Below are 21,571 nucleotides of genomic sequence, written 5' to 3' on the forward strand. Positions count from 1 at the left end.
AGCAGCTCAGCTGCATTATTCTATTTATGTGTCGTATTTCGGTACAATATGGTGTGTAGGGTTGGGTGGGTTGATTATATCCCCACATGATGTGTAAGGCTGGACAGAGATGGTGTGTAGAGGCTGGTGGGTAGGATTCTGATATTTTGATATGCATTCCTTGTCTAATTGGGCTAAGGCCTTGTTGTATATATATATATATATCTGATTCTGTATCTGAATGGGCTAAAGCCTGAATTGATTATGTGATGGGCTCCGGCCCCAGACTATATTTTGCTGTATGTTGGCATGCATGCTTATCTGTGGGGATTACTCACTGAGTTTACGAAAACTCACCCTCTTCTGTTTTATCTGTTCAGGTAATCTCCAGTAGTAGACAGATCGGAGCAGCGAATGACTCAACAGTGGCCGCTCGGTTTTCTTTTCACTTGGACTGTTTTCTATTTACTTATGATTTAATTATTCTTTTTGGGGAAAATTTGATGTAATTAAGGCCATTACGGATTTTTGCTTAATTTGGAATTTTGCAATGTTTTACGGTTTTCACTACTAGTGGTAGGAAAACTCTGGTTTTTCAAAAGGATCAAACATTTTACTAAACTCTCTCATATACGGAAATAGTTTTAAAGCTTTCGCAAAGTATATCGTTTTGGAATATGGTAAACAATTTGGAAATGAATGACACGATTTAGAAATTGACATAAGATGATGAAAAATTGTGTAAACGGAGAAAGAGTTTTTAATCATTACGATTTCAAAAGCACTATCATGTGACATCGCTAGATTCGGTCATAACGTCTAGGCCAGGTTTGGGGTATTACAAAAATGGTACCCTTTCATCAAACAATAAATAGCCAAAATTATCATCAAAATACACAATTTATACAATATCCATTTTAACCAAAATCTATACTCAAATAAATGCCAATTACTTATTCAAATACTTATATCATTAAGCATTAATTCACAATCATATAACTTTTCAATTTATCAACTTCAATCACACCATATAGATCATTTACCAAACTCAAAGTATAACCATTTAAGCAATTAAGAAACCATAATCACATTTATACCAAAATATACCAAAATAAGCCATCACTCATGACTATATATACAAAACAAACATATACATTTACAAGCCAACTCTCACGGCTATATTCACACCCAAAGTATCAACACTAGCTTATACATGCCATATACCATAAATACACAACTCAAAAGTACCAACTTAGGTGTTTGATAGTGCGATGATGTCCCCGACGACTCCCGGATCCGAGCTAGCTTTGATTCACTATAAAACATAGACAAATAACACAAAGTAAGCTTCATAGCTTAGTAAGTTTGTAAGTGAATAACTCAATTCATCAAATAAATGTAATACAACCATTTACACATTACCAAATCAAAATCACATTAACCACAAACCTTTTTCATGTTTCAAAACATAATTAAGTACCATTTCATTGAACTTTCTCAATGTAATACTCAAATAGGTTCCATACGTACCTGTATCACTTCGTACTAACCTTTTTATCTACCACATCATTCGTTTACCTGTTGAACCATTCGGAATAGAAGTCGGATATTCAAAGATCTCAGTCGATAAGTACCTATACCATGGCCCGTAGCCAAATCAATGTATCATTCGCACCCGAAGTGCCGATATCATGGCCCGAAGCCAACACAATAACCTAATGACATGTCACTAGCATCCTAAACTATTCCTAAGGTTCAACCGGGAAGTTTCACTTGTTGATTTCATCGTTGAACACAGCCGTAGAGTCGTATTCATAATTCAATCATTATCCGTAATCTCATAATCATAGTTTGTGTAATATTAAAGCATATAGCATACATTTATAATGAAATTACCGCATACAAACTTACATCGTAATCGAAACTAACGGATCGCATCGACTATTCGTTAACCTTGCTTTTTCCCTGATCTAAATCCGAATTCTTTCTTTCTTGATCTATATGTATTCAAAATTAATCCATTTAATTACCAACTCATTCAATTTAGTCTAAAAATACACATTTAGGCATATTTTCACTTTAGCCCCTAAACTTTCACACTTTTAACAATTTAGTCCCTATTTCACAAATACACAAAATTTACAAATTTTCATTAAACCCAAGCTTAGCCGATTTTCATATAAATCCCTAACAGCCCAAAAATTTCATTTATTTCACATTTAAACCCCTCAATTTGCACATTTCCCAATTTAATCCTTATTTGACATTTTTGTCAAAAATCACTTTACAAAACATGTTTAACTATTAACAAAATTTCATAATCTATCGTAAATCATCAATTTACTCAAGTATTAAACAATGGAAATTCTCAAAATCATTAAAAAATTCAAAAATTAAGGCACGGGCTAGCTAGAATGCAAAGCAACGACTATAAAAACGTAAAAATCATAAAAAAACTGAGCTAAAACCGTACCTTAATTAACCCAAGAATATGCCGAACCTTAGATAGACATGGAAGCTTTCTTTTTCTCTTAATATTCGGCTATAGATGAAGAAATAAAGATGACTATAGTTTTTGCTTTATTTATTTTAGTTAAATAACCAAATTACCATATTAACCTTAGTATTAAAACATTAAAATCATCATATTAATGTCCATCTTTGTCCACTCACAATTAAAATGGTTTAATTACCATTTAAGGCCATCATAATTAACAGCCAAGGCTAAATAACACCTTTAACTAAAAGCATGCAACTTTTTCATTTTACGCGATTTAGTCCTTTTTCTCAAATTAACCATCCAAACGATAAAATTACTATATATGCATGCTGTAAAAACATATCAAGACATGTTGTAAACATGCTTTAAACACATAAAATAATATTAAAATAATTTTTTGACATCGAATTTATGGTTTCAAAACCACTGTTCTGATTTAACTAAAACCAGGCGATTACAAAACAAGCTCAACATCCAGATTTAACATCTTCTCAAGAGAATTACTATATATGCATCAAGTAAACTTAAAATTTCATGCCATGAATCAAAACACAAACCAAGCTATTTAATTACCAAAGTTTACTAATGCTAAAGATCTTTAAGACATACCAATTCACTTCCATTTCAAACACTTATATACACATATGCACATCTAAAGCTTATAAGCAATGAATATAATCAACAACTATAAAGATTTGGCCACATTTTCAAACATGTTACCATCCTTACCTCATTTCATACCAATTGATATGCCATACACATTTTAAACATGTAAATCAAGATAATCTGTTTCAACTAGGCATCACAATTGCTAAATTATCCATAATATACTTAATTACCATAAATAACATAACATACCAAGCTTTTCAATTCACCACAACCTCTGCACGTTAGAAACACATCTAAACATCCTATATCTACATGCCACAACCTTAAGTTCAAAATGACCAAAAAACTACCAATTTGGGGATAGGATAGTGTGAGCTTCAGTAAGATCTGACTTGACATGTTCCGTGATTTACAAAGAAAAAAGAAAACAAATAAGGTAAGCATATAAAATGCTTAGTAACTTAATAGGCATTAAACAAAACTTACCTTATTTTAATATCAAATACAATATGCTAGCATAATTTGAGTTTAACATATAACCAAACCATACAATATCTCAATCATATGTCAAACCAATTCATTTTCAAATCAATATTTCAATACTATGCTAATGTTCAATTTAATATTTATCCATTTGAGCATCAATCTCATATTATTCCGTTTCAATTCCATGTCAACAATCCCTTGATGAGTTAACTGAGGAGTAGTTAAAATTTAAATTTGAATAATGTTAGTGCCTAATATAGAATTTTTTGAACCTAAGTGATGAAGATAAAATCAGGCTAATAGTTAGGTGATTACTTGTGAAATTTACCCTAAATAATTTTGCTTAAAGTTGTAACTCTAACTATTTTCAGTTTCAGTCGTCATTTCATTACCAACATCAAAGGGCACCTCAAAACCCATAGACCCCGTTTACTCAACCGTTAATTTCGACTTTCCTATTGCATATTTTTCCCGAGAAACACTTTCTCGAGAAAAAAACCAATGCAAACAGCGGAGGACATCCGTAATCTTCCAATCGACATCACATTTTCTCGTCTTGGAGGTAACGCGCTAAATTATCACCTCAGTTAATCCCGAAAAATATTCGGTTTTCTCTATTTTCAGAACTTTGATGAAAACTACACTCTACAATTGATTTAACGATTTTTCTGTTTTCGTTTACTGAAGAATGGTTAGTAGATCGCAAGAGAATACCGTCTGATTGGAGAAAGAGATTGGCGGCGATACGATCCAAGATATCGAAGGAGTTCTCGGCGTTGCCTAAGGATATTGATCCCTATTTTCAAACCCTTGACCCTGAATGTTCGTTATTTCTTTTAATAGTTTTATTCTAGCCAATCAATTAAATTGACATATTTCGCTAAACGGTTGCGTGTACTTACAATTTATGTTTCATTCAAATTTCATTTATGCGATTGATATTAAAATTGATGAATTCTTTGGTTGGTTGTGAATAAGGAGAGGAAGTTTCCGATAGCTTTGCAGCTTTTTGTTTGGGTTCTGTTCTTTTTTGCTTTAGAAGTGAAACTTTAAAATTTATGTGGATAGGAAACTAAGATTGGCTTTGCAACTTTGAGAAATAGTTGTAATTCTTTTAATTGTTTTTTGTTCTCTATTTTGGAGGGAAGGGGGTTTTGGAGTCGCTCTTAAGTGGAGGGAATATGTTTACCTACTACTGTTGAGCTAATTACTCTGCAAGCACTTACATGGTTTAATCTCCTTCAATTGTACTTCTACATAGAAAGTTTTTGTTTGAATAAGTCTTTCACAAACATTATAGTTAGCCATTGGTGCCACCACACTCTTAACATATGTTGGAAGTTTGTAGGTGAAACAATTAGAATAAATGGGCGTAGAATTGAGGAGAGTGGAGTAAAAAACTCTTTCCTACTTTTGTTGGGAGTGAATTCGGGAGATGGATGAATTGGAAAGTACATAGGCTAGCTATTATTAGTATAACCTTTGTGGCTTGATTTCAATTGAGAGGAGGTGGGGGGGTAAAAAAGGATCAAATCATTGATGTGAACTACCCTAATCTCAAGCTTCATGATTTAATGTTATGTTTGGTATATGATTTTGAAATTTCGGATCTGGGTTTTATTTGCTATATAAATTGAGAGAAAGAAATGCTTACATTATGCATAAATTAGTTAAGATTCAATATGATTATATATTTGAAAGGTATAGAAACATGCATTTCAAATTCACAAAAATCTATAGGAACATGAATGTCAAATTCACCGTTAAGTAGGCATATAAATGTTCATTAATATGACAAATAATCATGAATAGTGTATTCATATGTATTTTTACCACAATTTTCAGTATTATTGAAATCCAAGTTCCCAAACACAACCCAAGGGGATTTATCAAGTGGGATTTCAGGAGTCTAGTTACATCAGGAACTGCCTCATTTCCTTTTGAAAGATAAACTCTCTTACAACTTTAAATAAACCCATTACCCCCATTCATGCTGCACTCTTTCAAACACTGAATTGTCACCTACCATATTTGCGCTTTATTTTTGTTTTCTGGAAATCCCAGTCTTCACCACCAGTGATCGGACTAGATTTTTTTTAAAGGACTTGAAACTGACAAATGAAGACTGTGTAGATGATAGAAGAGGATACTGGCCATTAGCAAATCAGAGAATAGTGATCAGCACGTGAAATGGGCAAATACGTTTTCTCATGTGACTGTGCAATATATCATGTGTGGCAGGAAGTGTGTTGTTGGTTACAACCTTTGATCATAAGTTGATAAGTGAATTTATTTTTTAATAATATAAAATTCCTTTTTTTGGGCACATGTTATCTCTCTATGTTTCTCTCTCTGCTTGAGATAATTATGTAGTGTGTGGTATGAAGTATCTCAAAAGATAGTTTGGATTTTATTGCTTGGACTGCATTTTCTTGTATTTGTTTTAGTGAGCTTTTCTTTTTTATTAGAGTTTTCAGAATTGGTTGCCGTTTTCCTGGTTATATGATAACTAGTGTACTGCTTTCAGGGATTGGTTACTTAGAGGCCAAGAAAATATATGATATTCTTCTTAAGTTGACTCCAGAAAGCCGGAACATATTTGGTCGGCTATCAGGTGCTTCTGTAAGACAAGAACTCTCTCTCTTTCTTTCTCTCTCTCAGTGCACATGCATTTACTTAAAAGACTCAAACACTTGCTTGCACACCAATGGAGTGAACCACTGGATCTTTGTAATAAATGCAATAACTGTATTAATCCTTTGGCAGGGATCTTGGGAAGCAATTGTGCGTTCTTTTGAGAAAGATCATCTATACCTTGGCGAGGCTGCTCAAATAATTATTCAGAATGTAAACTATGAAATGTGAGGGCATGTTTTGTTTGGTTTTAATCTTCTTTGGAATGAATAGCACACAAGGATTGCTTTGCCATTGATTGATGCACTTTGTTGATAAGTTTTCTTTAAAATGTAAAGCCCATATCAGAAAAAACAGGTGCAAAAGATTCAGCAACAACTGGCTGAACTTGAACGCAAGGAAGCTGATATAAAAAGAAGTGCAGCTCTATCAGCTGCTAAATATGCTGAGGCTTGCCAAGAGCTTGGGTTGCAGGTTTTTATATTTATATTGATGGTAGCAACTTGCTCCGGTTTATATTCTTTTTTGCTATCAATGTGTTAAAGTGGCAGTGATTTGACATTACAGGGGAAAAATGTCAGGCTTGAACTCTTAGAGACTGCTAATTCACTCCCAAGTACATTTAGCAGGATTCTAGAAGTCATCAATGGTGATTCTGTTTCACAGGGGATCGAGTATTATTCTAATTTTGTCAGAGATGCTCATACAGAAAAGGATGTAAGACAATAATCAAAATCAGAGAATGCCTGTCTTTGTTGCTGTTTTTAGCTTTTCCTTTTGGTCTGCTTTGTATGTCGACTTTTGTGAGTTATATAATGTTGCTGCTCACTAAAATGATTTGCAGAAATCTTCACTTGCTGTCTTGCTGAGCTTGAAAGATATTCGTGAAAATCCTCCATCTTTGAGTGTTTCTGCAGCTTCTGAGACCCTTGATTTAGAAAATACTCATAATGACATAAACCTTGGGAGGGGAGATATAGATGTCAGTGCAGATGCTATTGATTGGGATATCTCTGTTGACAATGCTCAAATAGATTGGGATATTGGTACTTTGGAAGAAACAGATGATGGTGGTGGTGGTTTAGGGCCATATGAAATAGTTAATGCCAGTGACATCTTGCAGAATTCTTCACCAAATGAAGTTGCTGAATCCGACAAAACCCCATTAGATAAAACAGAAAGCCCTCCTGAAATTTCTGTGTCAGATATATCCTGGGACATAAGTGTTGAAACACCACAAATTGATGTGATTGATGAAGTAAGCTTACCAAATATACAATTGGAAAATCAGACATATGCTCCTGATTCTTTACCTCTTACCCGAGGAACCAGGGAGGAAAGGAGCCAACTTTTGGAGACAGAATACAGAAATAAGATTTTGGATGATTTATACGAGGTATATGCTGATTAATCTTATAGGATTACCTGATTGGCTCATATTGCTGTAATATTCCTCTATTTTTTCGCTAATATCTCATTCAAAGAGAAGGGTTCATTAATGGCCGAGTATGTAATTTGGATTGATGCGTAATGAGTTTTGGTTTAGGAACGCCATTTTACCTTCTGTATGAATAAAATAAAAGTAAAACAACATTGAAAACTCATCTAGTGCATACTTGTCATTATGATGTAATTGTTTGTGTCCTTAGATCAAAGGCTTATTTCTCATTCGAAGTTTTATGTTTGGTTTAATGTTGTTTTATCAGATGAAGGCATTTTTGAATCAGCGATTGGTGGAGTTGAGGAATGAAGATTCTCTGTCCTTGCAAAATCAAGTCCAAGCAGTTGCTCCCTTGGTGCTACAGCAGCATACTCCTGATGCGATCGAGACAATTATATCCGATGTTTCGTTAGCGATTTCACTGCTGACAAATAGGAAAACACGGGATTTAATCATGATTCTCAACTCTAAAAGGTGCGACTTGATAACTAAGTTTACGTTTATATGTTGATTATTTCCTTATTTTTACTCTTTTGTTTCCTTAAATTCTCTTTTAAAAGAAATATGCATCCAGACTTTGTATGTTTCACAAGCTATATGACTGGAGCTGATGAGCTGAACTGACTGAAATTCCTCTGCAGAAAATTAATGATTAGTCCCTATGAAACAATTACGCGTTAATAGTAATGTTGCTAGTGAATAGTGATATTCCTTTCTGCTTTGAAGAAGTTTTAGATTACTAATCTTCAATCTAGCGATTGGGAAATTGCAAAATGTTGTAGTAAATTGATAGATTGGTACAGATTAATGTCAATTCCACTAATGGTTTCAATCAAGCCATAAAATGGCAGCTATGTTTTGTTCGAGCATCACAAGGATACATTATCAGATTACAGAATGGTTTGCAGAATGATAGTTATTGGAGATATGATCATGCTTTTCAGTTTTCTCTTAAATGCCTTGGCATTTTGTCTTATTATTAGTCTCCATCTAAAAAGCGTTATGTAGATTTGGGTTGCCCTCTTCAGGTCGTTGCTTTAACTACATCTCTGCCCTCATTAGCCAACCTTTTTGTGTATCGCTTCGTATTTCCAGCTTTAGAAAGTTTTCTTTTTCTTTTTTGGGGATAAATATTCGATAGTGAGCTATAATTATATACAACACATCAACTTTGTTTGTTTTAAGTTTCAGATTCCTAGACAGACTGGTTAGTACATTAGAGGAAAAGAAATATCACGAAGCAAAGTTAAAAGAAGGGTTGAAGCATGTGGCTGCCAGACGTATGGAGCTTCAGAATTCTCTATCTTCTTCATGGCCAAAGCAAGTAAGTTATCTACCATATTGTCAAGTTGAATAGTAGTTGATTTATGGTGCTATTAAGCTTTAAAATTGATTGGTAATTAATCAAATTTGGGAATAATTAAACTGCAGGAAGCTGCACTTGCAAAAACCAGGGAACTGAAGAAACTATGTGAAAGTACCCTTTCATCGGTATTTGATGGAAGACCCGTTCATATAATTGGAGAGATCAATGCCTTGTTGAATACCGGTATTAGCGCATGATTTGACTTACAGTTAGAGAAGTGAAGTTTGAAGACCAGTTTACTTTGCTTGTTTGATTTAGGAAAAACTCAATACGCATTGACTGATCCTTTTAATTCCGGAAGAGCGTATTCATAATGATCGACTGGTCTAATTGTCATTTTTATTTTAGTTACTTTTTATAATCTCGTTTGTAAAATCTATTCTATAACTTCACCAAACGAGATAAATTAAGTCATTAAGAATATCAAGCCTCATTTTCTTAAATTTTACAATCAGATTAACGGATTCTATTTTAGAATGTAAATAAGAATATGGAAAGATAAAATAGATGAGCAAAGCAGAGCTTAATGTTGTCATTCTATCCATTACAAGCCATCAAATTTAACACTGGTATGTATGAGCACCCCACCCCAAAAAAGATAAAAAAGGGGGAGGGGGTGCACAAATGCCGGATGAGCACCTAAAATATGATCTAAGATTTTATTATATTGTTTGCCAATGAACAAAGATGTGATGAAGAGCCAACCTTGGCTATGTACCATCAATAGACAAGCTAGCAGCTGGAGAGCTACCGAAGCATGTTTGGGTTGACCTGAAAGATCTGTCGAAGACTGGTTCAACTTCAGCTCCATCTATTAATGCATTGCTCTTTGTCATGCCCATCTTTTGTGATAGACGTGTCAGAGATTCCACGATTTCCGACATGGGTGGTCGGAATTCTTTCTCAGGCTGCATTTTCAGTTCAAAGCTACTTAACCATACATATAAATGTAATTGAGCGAACAAATGGCACACATACATACAGGTGTAAATGTATTTGAGCCTACCCTAACCAGACATATCAATATATTACTAGAGATCATATCAGATTCTATGTTATAGAGATGGACAACCTAAGTCTTCACTGCTAAATTTGAATGTAAATGATCTCTCTGCAATACCTGAATGCATAAGGACACAATGTCTGCATAACTGGAGAGAAACCTGGGAGGAAATGTTCTTCTAATGCCAGGATCAACCATCTGTTGCAAAGACTCGTTATCATGAAGACGGATCGACGCCCACTCCACCAAAGATTGCTCATCTCGAGGTCTTGAACTGTGTTGAAACATCCACAAAAGAAAATGTCAAAAGAGTTGCCTACTAAAGTAAAAACAAGAATATCAGACACAGCACCTATCACAGGGTCTTCTTGCTGTTAGTAACTCCAAAAGCAGCACTCCAAAGGCATATACATCACTTTTTGTGTTATCACTCCCTGGTTGCCCGTGTTCAGGTGCAATGTAACCGGTGTTCCGGATGGCAATTTCAGAAGCCTGCTTTTGCATCAGTGTTAAATGAGATTTGTGGCCGAATATAGTTTTCGCACTCTCCAAGGGACTTGAGGAAAAAGTAAATGCCATGTATGCATATAATTTCTGTTTGAAATGCTACGAACTCCAGTTGTATTACAAATCAAAGACACGAAATGGACAAAAAAAAAAAAAAACTAAATAGCTGTTCTAATTTCTTGCTTTGGTTAATAAAATAACTTATCTAAAAAAAATTACCCTTATTATTGGAAATGCTTAAATACCTAAATGTTCAGTGGACAGAATATAGTAAAATTTTTTGACAATTGCATGGTTTGATGTTACTATTGGTACCATTTACCACCCATGGACAGTTGGATACCATCTTCCTTCCGATTATTCATTCAGCATATTGAGTGAAGTTCTTTATCAACAAATGCAAGAGTAGATATTCTAAATTCAGTGAAAAGATATGGACTGATTGCTCTTACTATCAAGTGACAGTTTCCATGAACCCCATCCAATTATTCCTCGGAAGTTCTTACCTTGGTTTTCACAGAATTGCTCGTAAGTGGTCTTAGAATTGATAAGCCACAGTCACACACGTGAGGCATTAGTTCGTCGTCTAGCAAGATGTTGGCGGCTTTTATGTTGCTATGAGAAGCTGGCGGCGAGAATGTAGAATGCAAATAGCTGCAAGCGTCATAAGATCATAGAAACCATCAAAAAGCAGGAGGGAAAAATCATAGTAGGATTAGACAAAGCAGCCTTAAATAAGCAGATCACATATAGCCCTATCTGTATAGTGTGTAAATATTCTCCTATGGCTCTCAATTTCTGTTGTGCAGATAATACTTTTAGAGGTACTAAATGATATTAATTCACCTCATAGAGTACTCGGTGAATATACATGTACTATAAATAAAAATCTTGCAGCCAATGAGGTTGAAGAAAAGAAATGCTTGTTACAAGAACCATATGAAATACTTACTCCAAAGCCTGAGCAATACCAAGAGCAATACGAAGACGTAATCCCCAGGACAGTGGCTTGAAGACTTCACTGTGCAAAGCATCGTCAAGAGACAAGTTTCTCACATATTCATAAACTACAAGATGTTGGCCATGTTCTACACAATACCCAGTAAGTCTTACGATATTGGGGTGCCTAAGTTGTGAGGCCATCTGAATGACATCCATAAATTTCTCTTCTTCATCGAAAGACAAAGATACCATATTGATGACTTTCACAGCAAAAAACTGGAAAAAAAAATGAACATTATAGACAAACAATGATAAAACCTTGTATAGAATTTTTTTTTTGGGTAAATACCTCGTATAGAATTTTATTGTCACTTGAACATTATAGAAAAACCTTAGCAAGTTTTAGACTTACTTGGCCGTTAGGAAACTCAGCTTTGTAAACAGGACCAAGTGATCCCTCTCCAAGATGGTTTTCTTCACTAAAGCTGTTCGTAGCTAATTGAAGCTCCGCCACTGTATACACTTTTGAATGCATAGCAAATTTGTTTTCTCCTGCGAAACTTTTTCTTCTTGATGTTTTCTCAGTATTGGTCAGAAGAACAGGGGGATTTCGCCTTGGGACCAGATTGAATGGACTGCTGATTTCCAAGAATGGTGGGCTTGCGGTTTGTGCAGCAGTAGACAAGTCTATTCGCATACGGGACGAAAGAAAGAAGGCTTAGTTATAACTATTGAGATAGGTGCAACTGATTTCCCCACATCTTAACAATGTCAAAAAGTAGAGCTCTCACCTATACTTGGACTAATTGGATGAGAATGCAGCGTGCTGTTGCTGCCGTCCAAGCTTCTAAGTCTTTTTGCATTAGATCGCTTAATGTGGATTGCAAAGACTACTGCTACACAGACTGCCACCAGAGCCACACCAACAACCACATAAGATATTCTAAGGGGGCTTAGCTTTTTCTTCTTTGTTTCACTTGCTTCAGAGGAGGGGTAGTCCACCATAGCACTCTGCTGAGATGATGGTGGACTACTAATATTTTGCTCATGTGGAACATTGTCCAAAGGGAAATTCCACGGTGGGTACATGGCCACTGTGTCAAATCTATTACCCCAAAACCTGTTAAGAAGTAAAAGAGGAAAATATTCATAGTTTAATTTGTTAGCTTGTCCAAGCTAACACCACTGATATTGCATCACTCACCATAAATTTGGAATCGACTGAAACTGCCGTGGAATTCTGCCACTAAAATGATTACCTTCAAGGTTCCTGAGAAATACATGCAGGAGTAAATAGTAAAATATCATAATTAGACGCAAAATGTAGGGGATCCTGTCCTCATAAACGTACAGGTAATTTAATGGAAGCTCAGCCAAATATATCACCGATCCAGTGAAGTTGTTATTTTCCAAGAACCTATGCGGAGACCAAAGCGACATATGAAATTAACATGCCTGTACAATGGATGAAAGAACATGGAACGTGTAAAAAAATTAGATTAAGCTGCATATAACTCACAGTTCGGTAAGATTAGTCAGTGATCCAAAAGATTTTGGTAGGTCTCCGGTGAACTTATTGTTCGATAGATCCCTAACATGACAGGTTAAGACTATTTTAGTCCACGGAGGTGTTGAAACTAGTAACAAGTTGGAATACATAAGAAGATGTTAGACAGGTGCAAGCATATTTCAATTCAGGATCCGAGTGTTACAAAACATCAGAGTCTTCTGTCACGATTCACTTCATCTTGGACAATTGTCAATTCAGATATTCGTTTCACTCAAGCGTGAAGTCTCCAATTTTTTAAGGGAAACATGGAAAAAGATGCAAATCAGTTTCTGTCAACAAACCTAATATGAAGCCTGAATAATATTCAGAATTCTTCGTTGTTTGCCTTTTTCCAAAATACAATTTATTAGTGGGCAATTACCATTCGCTTCCAAAATTCATTTCAAAACAGAAAACAACAGGTGGAAAAGCATACATTGTTTTCAGACTTTGTAAGCTAGTAAACACATCGCCAATAGGTCCAGACAGAAAGTTGTGGCTTAGATTCCTGAAACGAATATAAGTGTATGTGTATGTATATAAGTACATCAATGAACCAAAAATAAGCCAGCTAACTAAGTAGTTAGGGTAAAAGCAGCTTACAGATGCGTTAGATTTGTCAAGAAAGATAATGAGTGGGGTATATTTTTTATCAAGCTGTTACACGCTAAATTTCTGCATTAATGAAAAGAAACAGGGTAGAGGGGAAGAAAAGAATTAAAATATTTTGGTGGATAAAGTCCAAAATGAGATAAAAAAAAATTCATTTAACTTATAGAGATCAGGCATCTTACATATGAGTGACATTAGGTGGTAAGCCATAAGGAATTTCACCTCCAATGTAATTGGAGCTCAAATCCCTAACAGAGGAAAGCCAACTCAAAGAGTTTAATGCAGAGTAGAGCTCCCTTACATTTTCTGAAGTACTAAGAAAAGTTACTCACAGATGCCTCAGGTTATTGAGATTATCAAGTTGGCCTAGATACCCACTAAGATTTAGTTGTGGAACTCTCCTGCAAAAGGGTGTGGAATTTAGGTAGTAAAAACAAAGCAACATATTAGAGTGCATGATTTATTTAAGCTAAACGGTATTACAGATGTGTCACGGAAGACCCAGAACATGCTACTCCGGTCCAGACATCCCCACACGGATCCCCGCCGTCAAGTTGCCACCCTTTTAGCTGGGACGCGTTGTTTAGGGCCTTGAACAAACCATTTAAAGCTATGACTGAAAAATGGTAATATATATAAAAAGAAATGCAGATTAGCAATGTTATCGCCTTATCGGTATAAGATTATCACTAAAATGATAACTAAAGCAAAGAGCACGTACAATTTGAGCTCAAATGGCCTAATGTTTATGAGCAACAAAATTTGTGGTACATAAAATCACGGTAAATCAATTACATCCTTAGCAAAAGAAAGTGGCAAAATTGATTAATCCGATTATGAACAAATTCTTTTCTCAATGTATTGAGGAGAAAGAAAACGCGCAAACCTTTTCTTTTTTTTTTTTTTTTTTCCCTTTTTGGATGTATTTTTTTATCTCCCGACAGTATTAAGACGATGATGCAGCGCAGAAGTTATGATCACTTTAACCAATCGGTTTTGAATGGATTTTTCCATGATATTTTAGTCATCAGATAACCACATTTTCCCGCCAGAATTAGGCCTCAGGTAAAATTTAAAAATAGAATCCAATGCAAAACAAAATCTCGATCCAGTTTTTATCTTTCTTTTCCAGTAAGGTAATTAAGTAACTAATGAAGTACTTGACGGTAAGAAGATGATAAACAGTCATAAAAAACCATACAGAAAATATAAAAAAGAAGTCATTAAGAAAGTTGAGAGGGAATAAAAAGATCGAAACGAAATTACCATCAAGTTTATCCGTAGTAGCATTAGATTCTGAAAACAAAGTCGCCAAGGAAACAAGCACAATGAAATAAAAACACAGCAGCTCCTTATACATTTTCGTCAAGAATCTTAGCTTTTCCTGGAAACGAAGAGGAAAAAAAGAGAGGAAAATGATAGGTACCGATCACAAAGAAAAAACAGATTCCGAGAAAAAAAAAACAAACCGATATAAAAGGAAAGAAACTTTAATGATGATCAAATCAGACTAAGGTTGTGAGATTTTGGATTTGGCGGAAAGTTAAGCAAGTTTCTTGAAATTTCCTGGTTTTCTCGGAAAACAAACAGAGTAATACCAGTTTTCGGTTATGGTTTTCGTGAAAAAGAAATGCAGAGAATTTAAAGATAAAATTATTAACAAAAAAAGAGAGAAAAGTTGTAATTATTAACAAAAAAAGAGAGAAAAGTTGTACTTTGAGGAGTGTTTTTGACTTGAAATTGATGGAAGAGGCATAGTTGAAGAAAAGCTCAGAGAGGCAAGGCGGAGTGGCGGGGCTTATACAAAGAGAATCCACGTCAGCAAAAGCCGTTAAGGTTGTTTCAGTCAGCAAGCATGTTCGTTTCGGATCCGAAAATAACCGATTCTTTTACCCGGTCCGAGTTCAAAATGGCTTAAAAACAAAAAAGCCCATACTTTTGGGTCGAGAAGCCAGACAGGAACTGTCAACTCTTTTAGACCGAACTTTCTTCTCTGTTTTCTGAAAGGTGAAAATGGCGGAACAAGAATCAACCAGAATTCAACCAAGCAATGGCGAAGGCGAAGAAGATTATATGGGAGATTTGTCTCAGTTTCTTCCTCCTGAGCCTTCCAACACTTCTAAATTTTCTCTCAAAAAGGTTGCTTCTTTTTTTTTCCCGTTCAAATGCCCAATTTGTTTCTCTTTTTAGAATTTGCCAATGAAGCCTCTGAATTCAGTTTTTTCTTTTAGTTCTTGCTTCTTATGAGATTTTATGTAAGTATGGATTTCTTTTCTTTTTTGGCCTAAGTAAAAGGAGTCTTATCAGGGTTAAGGAAGAGCTGGAACAAACCCTATTCTCTTCTGGGTATTAGGAAATTTTTGATAAATTGTGGGTTTGACAGGCTAGGGTTTTAGCATTTTGGAGAAGGGTATTTAGTTTTTCTCGCATCGTATTGATATTTGCTAATGTAACACTAACAAATCACACATTGTGTATTTTTAGAAATGAAATCTGAAATACCTTTCTTCCCTTGCTATTTGTGGCGACTACTACAGTCTATAGGTTTACTGAAAGTATAGGAATTCCTTGCAGATTCCTAATTCCAATCCTTTGAGTTCCCAACCATCGAAGAAAAAGTCCAAAACGTTGGACTGGCAAGAACAGCGTAAAATTGAAAGAGAGAGAAAGCAGTTAGAAGAGGACCAGCAAACCTTAGCAAAAATAGATGCTCCAATACCACAATCTAACATTGGGTTCAAGTTGTTAAAGCAAATGGGTTACACCCCAGGCTCAGCACTGGGAAAGGAGGGCTCTGGTCGGGTTGAGCCAGTCGGGCTTGACATTCGGAGGTCACGTGCTGGAATTGGACGGGAAGACCCACTTAAGGAGAAGAGGAAGAGAGAGAAGATTGAGTTCGAGAGAAAAAAGAAGAATGAGGAGGCTTTGATGGCAGAATTTGGTTCATGGCAAAAGTCACAATGGCGTAGTAGGAGAGTTGTTGTAAACTACAAGAAGGCAAAGGCAGCCCTTGATCAACTAGAGAATAAAGAATTTGTTGTGCCAAAGAAGCATGAAGAGGAAGAGGAGGGGGGACAGGATGAAGAGGAAGAAGAAGAAGAGGTAACAGAAGAGGTATGTAAAGTTACATATATATTATTTATAAGTATCTGCACATATAAATACAGTATATTGTTGTACAAACTTATTTTAGACTAACTTAGCATATTTTGTTAATGCCTATGTTACATACAGTTCTACACTGGTATAGATTTGCCTCATTTCCTTGTGTTGCATTTATCTAGTTTTAGCAGATTTTCCAGTTGCCCTGTCCACATATTTCATACTTTACCAACAGAATACTTCAACTGAAGTGGATTGTGAATAACAAAGATTAAAATGTTCTGATTGAAGAAAAATTTGGTTTGAGTATCTTGTTGATGATTTTATGTCGGTTTAATTATTTGACTGCTTTGTGCTAGTTAACATGCAAACTAAGTCGGCATTTATAGCTAGTGCTTTTATGCATGAAATGATTCTCTTTTAGTAGTTTAAACACTATTTATGAATTCAAACAGACATGCATCTCTGATATACATGTCTAATAGTGCCTCATAATCTCATTCAACCAAAAAACAAGTGGCTGAACTACATTTTAGACCTAAACTACTGCAATCTGATACGTTGTAGATAGAAGTGTGATTGTGAAACCGATTTATGTGTTCAAGTCACAACTAGTAACTTGAATTTAAGCTTTTGAAGGCCTAAGGTTTAGGTCTGAAAAGTAGCTGCACTGGTAGTATCAGCTTGCAGCATTAGAATATCCCCAGTCAACATGGGCTCACATGCCTGCTTTGGTCTTGGTCATTGTTGCATTCAGTTGTGGTTATAAGTGTGTGATTTCACTAAGGACATCAAGCATTTAAGTTGTGGGAATCTGATTCCTTATCCCTCATTAGTTATGATCATATAACTACATTTAAGTTTCAACATTTTAGGGTGCATGTTGTAATCCTAAAAGTAGCTGAGCTAGTGGTCCTTGGGGTTTTGGTGTTAGATAAAGTATTGTTGAGCAAAAATATAGAGAGGATGGTTGTATGGTAAGCTGCATGCATGCTCTTGCTAAAGAATGATATTACATCATTTCCTTAATATGTGCTCCGAGGAAAAGGTATGTTCTAATGGAATGAGGTCAAAGTCTTCAGTCGGACTGTAGTCTTCTTGCACTGTTGTCCTCCTGAAAGGACAGCAGTTGCTACCAGAACTTTAGCTGTGTTCCTATTTGAGATATCAATAGCTAAGTAACTGTTCAAAAAGTTAGAGTTTGTCAACTTAGCTTTCTTGGTGGTATTGAACTTATATCCATCGGGTGGGTGAGTTCTGACTAGAAGTTAATGTTTGCGAACAAAAGATCAACAAACCTAGCTAGTCTTATGACATCTGTTCTCATTCAGTTGATTGGCCAGAAGGTTGAAGGTAGGCTAGCACAAACTTGTGCTAGTGGTACATTTAGCTTTTAACTAGTTGAAGGCATGCTAGTGCAAAGTTGTGCTAACAATACTTTTGGCATTAACTTATTCTCTCATATGGTTCTTTTGCATCTGAATCTGACTAAGAGCCTTAGATGTTCTTTATTGTGAAATTTATGGGCTTTTTTCTGATTGTTTAACTGGAAGAGGATCTTATCTGCAGGATTTGCAAGATATAGTGATGAAATTGAGAGATGAATATCAGTACTGCCCCTTCTGTGGAATTCAAGTAAGTTGGATTCCTCTCAACATTTTTGCCGCTTTAAAGCTTTGCATTGCACTAGAAATTTAAGTTAAAACCATATTCGAAAACTGTGAATTTTTTATTGTTTTATGTTTTAAACTTCCATTTGTTTCAGTATGAATCGATGGAAGCACTTTTCTCCAGCTGCCCTGGAACAAATGAAGATGACCACTAGGGTGGAGTTTGTTTATAGGATGTCCAAAAAATTTGTGTTTGAACTGAGTCTGGTGAAGGCATTCCACTTTCACCCAGATGCTTGAGGTTGCTGCTAAGGGGGTTTGTGGAAGCAGGTAATTTTCAGCGCTTTGCTAATCACTTTTTAAAGTCAACATGAGCAAAGAGCTGGGGTGCTGATGGATCAGTTGAACAGGGACTACAAAGGGAGGATAATATATATATGTATGTTTGTATACACACACATGAGGATAATATATATATGTATGTATGTATACACACACACACATATATTTATATATTTGCAGCACTAGGTGATAATCTTCATTTTCTTTAATGAATAGACTAGGAATGGAATTGTAGACGACATGAAGAAATCTATGGTTTTCCACCACACCATGAGTTGTAAGAATTCAAGAGCCGTATCGCTGGGAAATTAATTAACAGATTTGTTTTCTTCCTTATTATGTAAGGTGAGTTGCTATTTTCAGATTAAGATGAAAATTATTTTTCAGAGCCACTGAATAGCATCCAGCATCTGCGGCAGGTGATGTAATTCCTTGCCAGAAAGTAAATCAAAATCAGCACTAAATTCTCCATTAGAAAAATGATCTGATTCAACGCTAACAAATTTATTTTTAAGATAAATGAAAAAAAACTGAACTTCCAGAGATGCATGAATGGCGAAACCATAATTACGACCCATCACAACAAAATACAAATACATTGTTTGGCTATTTTACTGATCTGTCAAAAAAAATTATATTTATCCTGATTCAAAAACATTTATTAAAATGATCAGTGTGTTAGCACTTAAAAAATTATTTTGAAAATAAATATATAGATGTCGATCATTTAATGTTTAAAACTTTAAAAATTATTTTTTAATAAAAAATAGTGATATCAGCTATCTAATTCTCATAACTTAATTTTACTGTTTATTTTAAATAATTTGGGTGAATCTTTTAAATCAGGATTATTTTTGTAAATATTAAATTATTTTGAGTCAAATGGATAAAATAGCCAAACTGTTTACTACAATGCCTGAGTGAATCAGGCAGCAGCAAGGGCAATAAGAGTATATAAGAGCATAATTAGTTTTAGGCAAAAGGGATAACCAAAGGATTCAGAGTTTGGGTTTATTCAGCTCGAGTCCCACTTGAACATAAAAGCAGATGCCTAAGATACCGTAAGTCATACATGATGATATAAGAATGAGGACGAGAACTGCCCAATGACATCCACTGGAAATAGAAACTAAGGCGACCAGTGAATATGCTGCGTGCAAGTGTCATAGGCATTGTACTGCTCAAATTCCATATATTGCCTCCTTCTTTGCTGAGACAACTCGAGCCCCTCAAAGAATTGAGTATTAATAGGATCCCAGATTTGACCCAAACCCAGGGCAGGGGCCATCTCCTGAGAGCTGCTACCAGAGTCATTGTTGGCCTTGAAAAAGGATTCACAAATGCACCATCGAGGCATTGTTGGATGAGCCACTGAACATCCTTTGGGTAGTTATCATTTCATATACCCCAAGACTCGAACCTCCATTTTTGGTTGATTTGATTGGAGAGAGAGATAGAGAGAGAGAGCTTGAGTCAATGACGATTCCCAGTGAAGCTTGCTAGTGATGTTTTAATGAAGTGCTCTAATGATCTTGGTGTTGGCCACCCTGAACGCCTCGGATAAGCTTTGAAATCCACGATAAAGCTCCCACCATCTCTACTGTTGCTTTCTCTACCATTCCCCCTTTGGAATTACGAAAATTTTAAAATCTTTTTCATCCATAGAATCTAACCAATAATTGAAGAAGAGAGCCAGATAGGCATGACCAGAGGATAACAACATTCCTAGTGGTGGTTTCTTATGTCGGTCATAGTGGCCTGCAAGCCACATCTGGCAACTGTGGTCGAATTGGGGAAGTTGATGAAAACTGGAAAGAGACTACAACAGAAGTTAAGGTTGATACACACACACACACAAAAAAAAAAAATGATTACTAGTTTAATCACATAAGAAATCGAATCCGATAAGAACTACAACTCGATGAACATAAAATAAAGGATAACTCTTCTTTTACATGATCTCGATCGCTTTTATCTGAATGTATTAGTTCAGACATTCAAAATTAAGCTTGAAACATGAATTCAGTACACATTCACTCATGGTCCATCATTAAAACTACCGTTGGTGACTATCTCAGTAAGTAAAGCATTGACACCAATCTCGTGATTTCTTCAATTTTTGGCATGAAAATAAACAGACTCATAAAAAAATCAGGGTTGTATACATTTTTAAACATGAGCAAATATGATCTTTAAATATATGTGGGTTGTATTCTTATTTTGGACATTTTATCTCATTTTAAGTATTGAGTTAGGGTAGCATAAGAGTAAAATACATGTTGAATATTAAGCTTCACTAATTAAAATTTTACATTAATTGTTAATAGTTTTGTTTAACTAAATTTATTATCTTTTGAAACCAATCATAATGTAGATTTTAGATAAATTTTAGGATGACGATGATGACTAAGAGTTAGATGAAGATTATGCTTTGAATAATGATGATGTGGGAAAACAATGATTGGTTAAGAATCATAATTATGATACAGTTTGAATATGGTTTAGACAAGGTTTATTATTGTAAACATATGTAAGATCTATTGGTTAAGGCCTTCAGGTAAGAAACAACAAAGTTTGTTTTTACATTTCTCTCTTCCTTTTTAAGTTTTTTTATGAGCTGCGATAGATGGCTTCAAGTAGTTTTTTTTACCTCCACTACTTTATTTTAGAGGGGAAACTATTAGACACAGAGATGTCAAAATGTTAAGGCCTTCTGAGCATTCTCTTAAGCCAATTTTGAAATCAAATCACATACCTATTCCTATTCTTCCAGAATAATCTTATACGTGTTCAGAAACTCTCCTTTAGAACCACCATTTGAGCCATTATCTATTTCAGCCTCTAAACTAGAAACTACATTTGAAGTAAAGGCTACATAAATGTTCACTT

The 21,571-nt window shown here is 35.2% G+C and overlaps 3 protein-coding genes across 4 annotated transcripts; 2 read left to right on the forward strand and 1 right to left on the reverse strand.

The window, feature by feature from the left end:
• The first annotated feature begins 3,905 nt into the window (after window positions 1–3,905).
• On the forward strand, window positions 3,906–9,436 carry LOC108457417 (CDK5RAP3-like protein). Its single transcript, XM_017756468.2, has 10 exons — window positions 3,906–4,136; window positions 4,262–4,396; window positions 6,102–6,196; window positions 6,341–6,435; window positions 6,547–6,682; window positions 6,776–6,925; window positions 7,053–7,604; window positions 7,915–8,123; window positions 8,841–8,973; window positions 9,081–9,436. The coding sequence occupies exons 1-10, from the start codon at window positions 4,076–4,078 to the stop codon at window positions 9,210–9,212; spliced, it is 1,698 nt and encodes a 565-aa protein (XP_017611957.1). The 5' UTR covers window positions 3,906–4,075; the 3' UTR covers window positions 9,213–9,436.
• A 75-nt stretch (window positions 9,437–9,511) lies between these two features.
• On the reverse strand, window positions 9,512–15,112 carry LOC108455506 (protein STRUBBELIG-RECEPTOR FAMILY 2). The gene is made up of 16 exons (XM_017754057.2): window positions 14,895–15,112; window positions 14,112–14,244; window positions 13,961–14,029; window positions 13,811–13,876; window positions 13,620–13,691; window positions 13,453–13,524; window positions 12,987–13,058; window positions 12,819–12,884; window positions 12,672–12,737; window positions 12,304–12,587; window positions 11,880–12,154; window positions 11,478–11,743; window positions 11,044–11,179; window positions 10,371–10,510; window positions 10,136–10,292; window positions 9,512–9,923 (listed from the first exon to the last, which is right to left on the reverse strand). The coding sequence occupies exons 1-16, from the start codon at window positions 14,986–14,988 to the stop codon at window positions 9,726–9,728; spliced, it is 2,166 nt and encodes a 721-aa protein (XP_017609546.1). The 5' UTR covers window positions 14,989–15,112; the 3' UTR covers window positions 9,512–9,725.
• Window positions 15,113–15,543: 431 nt separating this feature from the next.
• On the forward strand, window positions 15,544–19,021 carry LOC108454859 (uncharacterized). 2 transcript variants are annotated; one of them, XR_008271103.1, is made up of 5 exons: window positions 15,544–15,767; window positions 16,203–16,742; window positions 18,300–18,365; window positions 18,496–18,670; window positions 18,899–19,021. XR_008271103.1 is itself a non-coding variant. In XM_017753463.2 (4 exons), the coding sequence occupies exons 1-4, from the start codon at window positions 15,642–15,644 to the stop codon at window positions 18,553–18,555; spliced, it is 792 nt and encodes a 263-aa protein (XP_017608952.1). In that variant the 5' UTR covers window positions 15,544–15,641; the 3' UTR covers window positions 18,556–19,021. The 2 variants fall into 2 exon arrangements, 1 of the variants encoding a protein (XP_017608952.1); XM_017753463.2 differs by having other exon boundaries at window positions 18,496–19,021.
• The last annotated feature ends 2,550 nt before the right edge of the window (window positions 19,022–21,571 follow it).

This window comes from Gossypium arboreum, chromosome 9, assembly GCF_025698485.1.
Source record: "Gossypium arboreum isolate Shixiya-1 chromosome 9, ASM2569848v2, whole genome shotgun sequence".
Lineage (NCBI taxonomy): Eukaryota > Viridiplantae > Streptophyta > Magnoliopsida > Malvales > Malvaceae > Gossypium > Gossypium arboreum.

Coding starts and splice junctions, on each gene's coding strand:
- LOC108455506 (XM_017754057.2), bottom strand. CDS start 14,988: ATGTATAAGGAGCTGCTGTGTTTTTATTTCATTGTGCTTGTTTCCTTG. Junction 14,245..14,894: donor TACTACGGATAAACTTGATG/GTAATTTCGTTT, acceptor ACCATTTTTCAG/TCATAGCTTTAAATGGTTTG. Junction 14,030..14,111: donor GGGTCTTCCGTGACACATCT/GTAATACCGTTT, acceptor ACCCTTTTGCAG/GAGAGTTCCACAACTAAATC.
- LOC108454859 (XM_017753463.2), top strand. CDS start 15,642: ATGGCGGAACAAGAATCAACCAGAATTCAACCAAGCAATGGCGAAGGC. Junction 15,768..16,202: donor CTAAATTTTCTCTCAAAAAG/GTTGCTTCTTTT, acceptor AATTCCTTGCAG/ATTCCTAATTCCAATCCTTT. Junction 16,743..18,299: donor AAGAAGAGGTAACAGAAGAG/GTATGTAAAGTT, acceptor TCTTATCTGCAG/GATTTGCAAGATATAGTGAT.
- LOC108457417 (XM_017756468.2), top strand. CDS start 4,076: ATGCAAACAGCGGAGGACATCCGTAATCTTCCAATCGACATCACATTT. Junction 4,397..6,101: donor TCAAACCCTTGACCCTGAAT/GTTCGTTATTTC, acceptor TACTGCTTTCAG/GGATTGGTTACTTAGAGGCC. Junction 6,197..6,340: donor GTCGGCTATCAGGTGCTTCT/GTAAGACAAGAA, acceptor ATCCTTTGGCAG/GGATCTTGGGAAGCAATTGT.